Below are 12,871 nucleotides of genomic sequence, written 5' to 3' on the forward strand. Positions count from 1 at the left end.
GCATGCACTCAAATGTAGCTCAGAAATAAAACAGGTTTTTCTACCACTTTAGACAACAAAATGGTTACCTTACAATGAATTAGCCTTGTATTCCTGGCATCAGATCTAGTAAAGCATTAAACTTACCTCAAGTCCAACGTGTGTATTCAGCCTGCCTATAACTTCAGCCAATAACTGAAGAGCTGATGTATAATACAGGTTTTTCCATAATCGCCAAGAATTTAATGAGTAACTGGTTAATCTGTAATGTGGCATGATGCAAACTGAGGGCCAAGGATTCCCTGTGAAGCCCTATGTGAGAAGCAGTGAGGTCTACTGACCAGAGTTCATCTGGGCTCACATTCAGCCCTCTAAAGAGTTACAAAGCAGAAACCACCTGTGCTGAATTGCCATAAGGAGGAAATTAACTCAGTTTTTCTAGTACAACATTCTCACTCAGTTTCTTTTGTGACACACATTTGTAAAATGTTGCCCGCACTACCTAATTGTGGAACTGATTCTCTCTGTGAGACTACTTGGCCTTTGCTTTAAGAGCAGTGTGAAAGGAAGTCTGAACCTTTGGGACTAGGAAGAACAGACACAAGAGCAGCCGTGTGTCGGCGATGATAGGCTCTCAAAAAGCATCTGTTGAACCCACACGTGACTTATGTAAGAAAGTGGCCATAGGCTAATTTCAAGCTGGAGGCTAAAGCAACACACACACACACTTAAAAAAGTTGTCTCCAGTCATCCATTTTGCACAAAGTTTTAAAAATGCCTCCTCTACTGGGTGTCCCAAAAGTCTTAGTGTAGTTTTCAGCTATTAAGACTGACCCCACCCCAACCCTTCAACGCAGGGGTAGCCACACATGGTCTTGATTCATCAGTTAAAGGCATGGCCCAGATTAAAAGAGACATTTTAAAGGACTGGTCAACCTTCACAAAAGTAAATTAAGGTCCTGTGTTGAAACAGCCAAAAGGAAACTCTAATTTAGCATTGTAGCAATAATGCTTGGAATGTATTCAAATGGAAAAGTTTGGGCTGGAAACACTTGTTTAGAAAAAGAACCACATCACTCCAACCTCCTTCAACAAGTAATCCACCTTAAACATTCGAGGTCTAACCAAGCAAGATGTATTTCATTAAAACCTTAGGCTTCAACTCGATTATAACCTTGGGAATAAATAAACTTTATTCAATGAACAAACAGAAGGGATTAGGGAGTACTACTATAGTTCTGTTGTGTTGACTGCGTCTAGGTTAAGGCAAAAGCTCAGAAAAGGACATCAGATAAAGTAAAAGGCTTTATTCTTCAGGATCAGCTCAGAGTCTGACACCAACACAGGCAGGGATAATTATTATCTCATTACATGTGACCTGTGGCACCCATTTAAGGTACGGTAGACATGCTACAGCCAGTAGATGCTCGGCAGTTTCTGACAGCCTCATTTACCCCGACTTCACTCAGTAGTGCTGCCAGGTGTGCAAGGACACACACAAGATCATCTACTTTATTGATCCTTTTCGTGGATTTTTTTCCATACTGACTTTTAAAGCGAGAGGGATGGCATTATTTGCAGGTATTGGTCATAACACCTCCCCACGGCCCAACACTCAGCAAACACCAAATATAAGTAGATTTCTTAAATATTCGGTTAAGGCTATGGTGTGCTTGGTTGTGATCACAGCAATTGTATGGCTTTCCTTTATTTATTTTTCTCCCTGGATAAAACCACAGAGAACCCAAGCTTACTTGACCTATGCAGTTTTGGTTGTTACAGCTTAACTTGTAAGATCAAAGGAATTAAAGAGTTTTCATTACGGATACATTTAAAAATCATGACAAAAATAGAAATAGTCTTCACAGTCCCAGGGATATGATAGAACAAATCAAGTTCCGTGATTGCGGGACGGGGACTCTCTTCCAAGTACATAGAAAGTACATAAAGCTGCTTTCCATGAGGTTACAAAGGTGAAGAACATAAAACAATGGTTCATTTCAAGATCACTAATACATCAATTAAGGGGAGGGATGTTTAAAATATTTTGCACATTATTTAGACTCAGGCTGTACACTTTTTGTATTAAATATCTAGAGAAAATTCCATTACTTTTTGGCTCAGGGCTATACTAGAAGGCTATTGCTTTTGATGTATATGAAGAGAAAGCCAAGCTTTATTTTTCAGGTTCTGGACTTTCAGTTCAGAGCTATCTTCTTTTATAAAAATATTAGTAAGAAATCATTACACTTTTCTTAAAATCCGATGACTTGTTTTTAAAAATGTTACAGCACCTAGAGAACTGGGGACTGTACCTGAATTCAAACCCCAGTTTCAGTGTATGACTATTGATTTTATAAAACATCTTCTAGCAAATGGCAAAAATCGTAACCTCCCGTAGGAAGTGATGTTGGGTTGGCAACGTAGTGGATTGCTTGGTGAAAATATGGGGACCTTAAAGCTTATATGGGAGATATATGTGAGGGGAAGAAGATAAATACAGCTTTCTTTTGTTGTTCTCCTAGTTTCTCCAAAGAGTTGACATTTATCGCTGCATTTAAAATAAAGATGACTTTAACTCACACTGTATTTTAACACTGAACTGATATAAATGTACTTATCTGAACATCACATTTTTACACATATTTTAAAAAACCCCACAAAAATGTAGTGAAAAGATTATGTATTTCATATGAAATTATGCTTGTTTGAGGCAGAACAGAACCAGGAGTCTTCAGCAGTGGATTTCTTCAGCCGTCAGCCTTCATAGGTAGGCCTCCTGCTTTGGCTGGTAGATACTTTCCACTGAGCATAGAAAGTTTCAGGATAATTTATGTCTTATTTTTTGCCTCCATGAGGTGGGATGTCATTATTGTAGAGAAGATGCATAATTTAAAAAGTGAAGGCTATTTATTCAAAATGCTACAGAGTGACAAATTTACTTTATGGAATTTAAACAGCATTCATCCTTGGGAAGCTGTGTATACACTACGGTAGCAGCACCAGACTAGGCGCATTTCAGAGTTGAAAGGAGTTTCTTTAAAAATGAAAAGACGGCAGGTTTCTTAAAGACCAGACTTACAGAGTCATTCTGTTGTATTCTTCATCCTGTTTAAGTGGACCAAAGTTCAGTTAACTCACACTCAGATTAGAATCTACAATTCCGTTGAGTGTTCAGGACTACAGAAGTCATCTTGGGACTTTCTATGGAAGTATGTACAGATTTTCCTCATGGAGCTGGGTGTAATGGTGACCTAGAAGAAGAAAGTTTAGATTTCAGAGATCTCCTAAGATAAAGTTCGGCTGTTACCTCAGCAAGTTATTACTAAGGGGTACCTTAAGTTAGGTTGCCTAGAAATTTGATTAGTCAGCCAGCTTTCAGTCCTCAATATTTTAGCAGTAATGTCTCTTTGGCTGTTGTATGGTAAAAAATTTAATAGATGGTATGCAAGGAAGGAAGACAGAGTTTTCATGTGAATAGAAAATATTAACCAGTTAAGCCTCTTACTAGGAACCAGAGGTTATAATAATTACCATCCTCTTTGAAATAAATAAGTCAGCCTCCCCAATTTATAAACAAGATAGGTATTCAAGTAGTGGCTGCTACACTCTTCTGAAGGTCTATATTGTCATATAGATAAAGAAAAACAATTTTTAAAAACTTTAGCTTCAAAGAAATTAAGATCAGCACACTATTCCTATTTTTAAAGCTTTTAAGATTTGCATATTAGTGGAAATAATTTTTCATTGAAATTATTTTTCTGCTAACACAGTTGAGACCAGTCCCCCTGAAAAAAATAGGGATTTTGGTTAGGGGCAAACAACAGTCATAATTTTGAGAAAAGAAAGGAAAGAGTCCTTTTAGCTTTTTCTTCCTTTTTTTTTTTTTTAAATTTTCTGTAGCAAAGTCTTGGTTGGAGTTTGTGTACTAAATAGTCTTTAAAATATTTCTATTAATAGTCTTTTTCTAAAATTATGGGATAGGCCTTCGCAAGAGCAGGACTTGGGGAAATGAACACTTATTAAACTAGAACTGGCCTAAGGTTACCCCAGCCTCTCCCTGGTTAAAAGGGCAGACGTTGCTGATCATGATTCTCGATTGGATTTCATTCATCCTACCACCATCTCCATAACGCAGAACAAGGGCTACAGTGAAGTACAGTGGAAACGTCCTTAGCCCACCTCCCTTAACCTGTAAACAACAGAAGCTTCCTATTCCCTCTGACTGGTGTCCATAGCTCACCCAATGCTTACAGCTACTTCTGCCTCCACCATGGTAATGAGTCATATGCTTTTCAAGGTTCACAGACCTATTTCTGCCAGCAATATCTGTTATTGACATTATCTAATTTAAATATTATGTCAACCAATGAAATATGAGTCCTAAAAAAATAAGTGAAACTACACTGAATGTTTAAAAGAGTAGATTAGATATAGGTGCCAAAAACATTGGTGTGGGCAAGATGACTATAAAAGACTGGGGAGAAGTCATAAAAATCTAGAAGGATTCTGCATTTAAATTGTTTTGTAAGTCTCTAAGTTTTTCACTGTATTTTAAATAATCATAAAATGTAATTACAAACTGGAAATCTACTTCTGGATATTGGCAACTTTCCCATGAACAACAGCTTTATCTATAAAAAGAGGATGGCATACTGTCTAACAGGAGAGGGGAGATATTTTTGAATTTATATCCTAGAGCATGAAGAAGGCATCGGCAAATCAGGCAACAGGGCTGAGGAATATGGACCTTGGCAGGAGGGATTTTAATGGGAGTAAATAGGGTTGCCAGATAAAACAGAGCACGCCCAGTTACATTTGAATTTCAGACAAACAACAAATAATTTTTTTAGTATGAAAAACATTTAGTAAAAATATGTCCCATGCAAAATTTGTCCTGTATTTTTTATATGCTAAATTTGGCAACCCTAGGAATAAATAGATTTACTTTTTTTTTTTTTTAATAAAGCATTCTGTCTTGAGACGAGATCTGTGTCTGGCCCCCTTCAAGTTAGATACAGTATCTTCCCCCCAGCCCCCCTCAAGTTAGGAAATGTATCCTCCCTCTGCTGCCGACTTACCGGGCCTGGTGACGACTTTCCACTCTGTCTCCTGGAATTGGGTGTCTGGGAGGTTGGACTTCGTGGAGATGAATTTTCAGCCTTCCGTTTGGCTGCCATGGCCAACAACCAGTTTTTATTTTCTGGGGAGCTATTCTCTTTACCTACCACTTCGGACCCTTCTCCGCAAGGTCTCAGAGGAAGAGGTAGAGTTCCACAGCTTTCTGAAGTATAGGGACTGATAGGAGAAGGAGGCTCTGAGATACTTGTACTAGCTCCTTCAATCTTACTTGATTTGGTAGGACCTAGAGAGTCCTTACTAAGCTCTTCCTGGTTCCCAGCTAGGCAGCACAGATCCAAATGAAGATTTTCAACTTGGCCATCAAGCTCAGTCACACAGTTGCAACTCTTCACACACTTTTGTTTCACACTCTCTAGACAGCTTGAGTCTAGCCTCCTCTTTACTCTATTTCTAGACTCGGAGCAAGCCTCTGCTTGGGATGACTTCTGGCTCACAGGAATAAGGGCTTTTCTTGGAGACGCGATCTTGGTCTCAGAAGCAGGTGGAGTGATGGGTGGTGACGAGGACGGTGTTCGGGTCACCCAGTTTTTAATTGACATCTTGAAAGATGAGGGTGGCTTGGGAGAGACAGAGGAGACAGAGCCTCTTCTGCTGATGGGAGACCGGGCCTTGGCAGGAGGGGTTTTAATAGAGAATGTGGGAGTATTTGAAGGAAGAGGGAGGTCTCCAGCACACCCTGGAGTGCAAGCTGCGGATGATGGGGAAGAAATGGATGGACTGCTCTTTACCCTGGGGGCTTTGGCAGGAGTACTCTGGCTGCTCGTTACTGTTACTGAAAAAGAAGAGAGGATCGTGAAAATCAGAAGTGAAAACCATAGAAAGTGCCTAAATTCTCATCAAGGAAAATCACAGCTAACTTAATAATTCAAGGGCCAATTTGTAAGTACATTATATAAATCATTTGATTCCTACTACACCCTTTTAGCATTTTCCTTTCCCTTTCCTAACTGCCAGCCTCCCACTAGCCCACTGTAAAACATGTGCTTGTAAAAATCTAGAAAATACATAAAAATATAAAGATTTTAAGACACCCAGGTAGAGCACTTTTAGCATTTTTCTATATTTGTGCATGTGCTATGTATCATACACTTCAAATTTTTTCTACACAAAAATGAGACAACATATATACTATTTAGTAACCTTTTCTTAATCTCAAAAAACTTTTTATTGTATATATTTATGGGGCGCAATGTAATGTTTTGATATATGCATACATTGTGGAATGATTAAATCAAACTAATTAATATATCCATCACCTCACTTTTTTTTTTCTTTTTAAGGACACACCTAAGACAATACCTCACTTATTTTTTTGTGGTGAGAACATTTAAAGTCTACTCTTAGTAATTTTCAAGTACACAGTACTTTACTAACCGTAGTTGCCATTGCTGTACAACAGACCCCAGAACGAATCCCTCCTTTCTATTTGAAACTTTTTACCCTTTGACCGACATCTCCCCACCCCCACCCCCTTGCAATTCCACTCTCTGCTTTTATGAGTTCAACTTTTTAGATTCCACATATAAGTGAGATTATGCAGTATTTGTCTTTCTGTGTCTGGCCTATTTCTCTCAGCATAATGTCCTCCAGGTTCATGTTGTTGCAAATGATAGCATTTCCTTTTTAAAGCCAAATAGTATTCTACTGCGTATCACATACTTTTTATTCATCCATTGATAGATACTTAGGTTGATTCCATACCTTGTCTGTTGTGAATAATGCTGCAGTGAACATGGGAGTGGAGATATCTCTTCCACATACTACTACCATTTCTTTGGAAATATACCCCAGAGTGGAATTGCTGGGTCACATAGTGGTTCTATTTTTAATTTTTTGAGAAACCTCCATACTGTTTTCCATAACAGCTGTACTAACTTACATTCCCACCAACAGTGTACAGAGGGGTTCCCTTTTTTCCATATCCTTTCCAAAACATATTACCTTTTGCCTTTTTGATAAAAGCTATTCTGACAGGTGTGAGGTGATATGTCATTGTGGTTTTCATTTGCATTTCCTTGATTAGTGATGTTGAGCAGTTTTCATGTACCTGTTGGCCATCTATCTGTATGTCTTCTTGTGAGAAATGTCTATTTGGGTCCTTTGTCCATTTTTAATTAGGAATAATGTGCTTCTTAATATATTATGAACATTTCCCACATTAATTCAGATTTATATTATCATTTTTAATAGCTATAAAGTATTATTAGTATGTAAGTATAGTATTCCACAACATATTTATATAACAAACCCTCATTACAGTAAGACAGTTAGGCTGTTGATATTTCAGTTTTATAAGTGATGCTGCCATTAGCATAAGGGGTCTCAGACAGGAACACACAGGTCTAAAACTTACTACGTGAACAAGGCACAATCCTTCATTTCCTTGGACTCACAGTCTTTATCTGTTAAATGGAGATAGTTTTTTATCTCCACAAGAAATAATTCCACAATTTTAGTTCTCAAGTTTATCAGACATCACATGGCTCCCCACCTTATTTTACAAATGACTACTACTTTCCACAAGACAAAGAATGCCAAAGAACGTTCAGAATATCAATGCTTGCTCTCTGTAAAGCAAATCAAACTTAGTAGACAAGACTCTTCTCTATGAGTACTTGTCCCTTTGTTTATACAATAGCAAGTACTTCAGGCAAATTCTTATAAACTTCATGGTTCTTCCATCTCAGGCCCCTCCACCGACAATACTACATTTTCTCATTTTCCTTCTGAGCTTTCTAGATTTCTGAGACAGCGTTCCTGTCTTCAAATAACAAGAAAGGGCACTTATTTATTTCTCAGTCACAAAGTCTTTGAATTGTAACTCTGATATTTGCTTTAGTTTAATTATTAAATTGCATTTATATGCAACTAAATTTAGGATGGGCTGATATAAAAGTGCAATCTCTCTTTTAGCAGGAATAAAGATTTGCAAGTACTAACTTTAGTCAGTTAATTATTCTGTCCTTTTTACTGTGCTTTTCACTACTAAAGCAGTCTTGTCTTGAGACAGAGAAGTCCTACAAATTGGCTTCTGCCTAAACTTTTCTCATCAACCATGTTTAGAACCAGCCAAAGTGATACTGCTCCTTCAATAAAGATCATTATTGAAAACCCCATTTTGCCATATGTGCTATGGAAAGGACTCAGTAACAGGGACCTATCCATGGAGCCTCTGGTTTAAGTTCTCACACTCATGCTCTAGAGCTAGATAACAGTTATTTCAGGAGGAAACGAAGTTTTCATTTGCTGCACTCGTCAGTACAGGTCAACAGTCACCGCACATAGTCATTTTTTCCATTTAAGTGGGTTGAAGTGTACATTTAGGGCAGAAAGTCCTAAAATAGCACAGGTCTTACACTATGCTGATTCTAAGGCAGGAATAGTGGAGAGGGAAGAGCTGGGCCTGGGACAGATTGGGCATCTAGGTTTCTGATACTTGCATGGCACACATTGAAAGTATTTATGAAAGTTCTGCAGGAAATCTGTCTGATGTGTTGGAAAGTTGGGGCATTTCCTCTTCCTTCAGGATGTTATGCTGGAGGAGGGGGCAGACCATCGGGGTCAAAAAGATTTTGTTAACTTTGAAGATTAGCAAAACTTTGGGTCAAATTTAAATTTGTCTTTTAAACAGTAATTAGGTTATAAAAGTAGTGAAATTTCATGGTAAAAAAGTTCAAACAGTACAGAGAGGAAGAAGGTGAAAAGTAAAAATTCTTCTTTTCAATCTTCTGATTTCACTCTTATGTTCCTGTGCATTCCACAAACTTCTATGTACCTATGAGCACATACAAAGGTATAGGTATAGCATACCTTAAAAAAACCTAAAACACGAATGGATTATATTATATATAGGTACATGTTCTGCAACTTGCACTTGTATTTTTTTCTCTGTATCTTTTCATATAAGTCACACATAGATGCTCTGTATTCTTTTTAATAGCTGCACAGTATGCCATTATATTGGCCTATAAATTTAAATATGGCATGCCATGTAGTACTTCATCTGTTTAAGTGGATCAACGCTTCTTGATCCTATGATGGATGAAATCTGAAGATAGGGTAGCATAGACTGGGTTATTGCCCTAAAGACTTCCTGAAAGTCAGTTCCTATGAAGAATTAGAGAGAGTTTACTGATAATCAGTCAACTTGTAGCTTCTTTCTACACAAAGGTTTGCCATCTGGCCTCACCCTACCTTTTTAGTCTTATCACATGCTATGCTACTTTAGAACCCTGTTACAGGAGACCACTCATTGCTTCCTGAGCAAGCTGTGCACTGTCACATCTCTGTCTTTGTTCATGTGGTTTTCTTGCCAAGTCAGCCCCTTCTTTGCCAGGCAAAAATTCTTCTCATGTTTCAAGGCTCTGATGACAGTGTTAACTTCATTGTAAAGCGTTCACAAACTTCTTTCCTCTTCTCCAACAGAGCTTCCCTCTTCCAGAGGAAGTGGGTTCTCAGAGCCCTTTGTTTATACGCTAAGACAAATGTTTGTTTGTTAAATTTCATTACTGCTGAGAAGGATAAGGGTGAGGTTCTAGGAATCAGAAAATGGACTCTATAATTATCCTGCTGACTTGTGAGACTGCAGCAAGCACCTGAAATAGAACAGGTAAGGTTTCCTTCTCTTTAAGGTAAAGATAATCATCATTGTCACTCAGTAATGCCTAAACCAGAGGCTCTCAATCCTGGCTGCATAAAAGACTTACCTGGGGCTTTATAAAAATACAGGTGCTTGGCTTCCACCCCAGACCTACTGAATCACACACAAAGTTAAAAAGCTCCGCAAGTGGTTCTGATGCACAGCCACGATTGAGAACCATTGGCCTCAACAGTGCTATGGGATCTCTGGCTGAAACACAGTGAAAGAATAGTAAGTAACAGAGCAGGTACTGGCTAGGAAAAGTAGGGCAGAGGGAAAAGAGGCTGTGTCTTGGCACTTAAACACTTCCAGTTAATGCATTAAAAGGGCCGGAGAGAAGATATGCAGTCCAGGACAGCAATGAAGGGTTGCAGTGGCAATTAGAAGCTTGAGAAAGCAAAAGAAGATAATTTTCAAAGTAGCAATGTGGTTAGCAGCAGCCAATCTGTGGCTGGAAGCTGGCTTAGAGGATCGAATGGCCAGTGTGTCAACCTTTCGCACTCACATCAGGTTATTGCTCTGCCGTGCTCTTCAGAGTAACCCTAGCATTACCCAGAAATGGAGAAATCTAGGCATAACTCCCAATCTGGTCTCAACTTGAACTTTGCTTTGCTCTCTTAGGTTCTAACAGAGGCAGTGTATTTCCGAGCATGTGCTCTAGAATCAGACTGCAAGGGTTCGAACTCTGGTTCTACTACAACTCCACAGCTGTGTGATCTTAGACAAGTTTAACCTCCTTGACCTTCAGTTTTCAGTTATTTTGGGAATTAAATGAGATAATCCGCCCTAGCTATTTTGCAGAAATTGACAAGCTGATCCTAAAATTTGTATAAAAGAGACCCAGAATAGTCAAAACAATCTTGAAAAAGAAAAAGAAAATTGAAGTTCTCAGACTTCCAGATCTCAAAACCTACTACAAAGCTATAATAATCAAGGCAATGAAAAAAAAAATCAAGGCAATGCAGAACTAGTGTAAGGGCAGACATATAGATCAATGGAATAGAACTGAAAGTCCAGAAATAAACCCTCATATTTATTGTCCATTTATTTTTGGCAAAGGTGCTCAGACAATTCAATGGGATAAAGAATAGTCTCTTTATCCACATGTGAGAAATTAATTTGAATATCTACCTCACACCATACACAAAAATAAACTCAAAATGAGTAACAGACCTAAAACCAAAAAACCTCTAGAAGAAAACATGGGAGTAAATCTTTGTGACCTTGGGATAGGCAATGGTTTCCTTGATAGAACATAGAAAGCACAAATGACAAAAGAAAAAATAGATAAAGTAGACTTCCTCAAAATTATAGTTTTGTGTGTCAAGGGACACCATCAAGAAAGTAAAAAGACAACCCACAGAATAAGAGAAAATATTTGCAAATCATTATATGACAAAGCACTTATGTTCAGAATATATAAAGAATGCTTACAACTCAATAATATGAGACAAATAACCCAATTAAAATATGGGCAAAAGATTTGCATAGACATTTTACCAAAGAAAATACGTAAACAGTCAATAAGCACATGAAAATATGCTCAACATCACTGGCCATCAGGAAAATACAAATCAAACCACAATGGGATACCAATTCACACCCAATAGGATAGGTATAATGAAAAAGACAATAATAAGTCTTGGCAAGTATATGGAGAAATTGGAGCCCTCATTTTGGTGTTGAAAATACTCTAGAATTAGACTGTTAATGACTACACAACTCTAAATATAGTCGACCCTCTGTATCCTGAGTTCCATATCCTCAGTTCCACAACCATGGATTCAATCAATCACAAATGAAAAATATTAAAAAAAAAAAAAAAAGGGGGCAGGCACGGTGGCTCATGCTTGTAATCCTAGCACTTTGGGAGGCTGAGGCAGAAGGATTGCTTGAGGTCAGAAGAGGAGTTTGAGACCAGCCTGAGCAAGAGAGCAAGATCCCATCTCTACAAAAATAGAAAAATTAGCCAGGTGTGGTGGCATGTGCCTGTAGTCCCTGCTACTCGGGAGGCTGGGGCAGGAACATTCCTTGAGTCCACAAGTCTGAGGCTGCAGTGAGCTATGATGAAACCACTGCACTCTAGCTTGGGGAAACAGTGAGACCCTGTCTCAAAAAAACCCAAAACCAAAAATATTGTTGTGTCTGTATTGAACATGTACAGACTTTTTTTTTTGGTCATTATTCCCTAAACAATACAGCATAACAACTATTTACATAGCATTTACATTATATTAGGTATTATAAGTAAGCTAGAGATGATTTAAAGTATACAGAAGGATGTATACAGGTTATATGCAAATACTATGCCATTTTATATAAGGGACTTCAGCATCTGTGGATTTTGGCATCTGCAGGGGGGTCCTGGACCCACGGATATTGAGGGACAACTGTATACTAAAAACCACTGAACTGTATCTTGATATAACCAAAATCATGACCCTGGATGAGGAACATAGGCAGTGCACACGTTTGCTAATGATGAGAAACAGGAAAGACAGCTAAATTCTCATCTCACAAAGGAAAGAAGTCAATAGATAAAGCTGAAAACTGCAAAAAGTAAAGAAATAGAAATGTGCAATATTATTTAAAGGTACAGACATACATATCAAAGAATCAACTGAAAGATTTGAAAGTGGCTTCCTCTGGGAAGGGGAAACTGTAGGGCAGAGTGTCTGGCGACGGCTGTTTATCTTATTCACCCCCGTAGAACTAGTTGACTTATTAAACTGTAACACTAATAAAATAAAAATGGAAAATTTTGAAAGAAAGCAAAAAATAAAAAACAAATAAGGCAGTATCATCAAAGACTTTACAGAAAGTAGACTTAGAACAAAAGACCCCTCTGAAGTCTAGCTCTGCATCTTAGAAGCAACTAAATAAGTCTTTGGAAAGATGAGCATATATCCTCCCTGTCTCACTGTCAACCGCCACTTACCTTAGTCTTTGATGGCTAAAGTAAAATGAATCTTTAAGCTTAAACTTCAAACTTATGACTACATCTATTATAACGTGCTTGAAGATTTTTGCTCTTAGTTCACTGTTACTCTCTTGAACCCGATCCCCGTCAACTTGTGAAGATCCACATATACGATCTTTCCAATACTTTGG

At 38.1% G+C, this 12,871-nt stretch overlaps 1 protein-coding gene across 3 annotated transcripts in view; it reads right to left on the bottom strand.

Annotated features, from left to right (window-relative positions):
- Nucleotides 1-1,103: 1,103 nt before the first annotated feature.
- The window catches only part of DTL (denticleless E3 ubiquitin protein ligase homolog), a 47,470-nt gene continuing 35,702 nt past the window's right edge, over nucleotides 1,104-12,871 (bottom strand). For all 3 annotated transcript variants that reach the window (XM_069459439.1, XM_069459438.1, XM_069459437.1), the window contains 2 exons: nucleotides 5,061-5,893; nucleotides 1,104-3,233 (listed from right to left, as the gene is read on the bottom strand). In XM_069459439.1, coding sequence (XP_069315540.1) covers nucleotides 3,135-3,233; nucleotides 5,061-5,893 — 932 coding nt within the window. In that variant the 3' untranslated portion in view covers nucleotides 1,104-3,134. The remainder of the gene's footprint in view (nucleotides 3,234-5,060; nucleotides 5,894-12,871) is intronic.

The sequence above is a fragment of the Eulemur rufifrons genome, chromosome 27, assembly GCF_041146395.1.
Source record: "Eulemur rufifrons isolate Redbay chromosome 27, OSU_ERuf_1, whole genome shotgun sequence".
NCBI classification, from domain to species: Eukaryota; Metazoa; Chordata; class Mammalia; order Primates; family Lemuridae; genus Eulemur; species Eulemur rufifrons.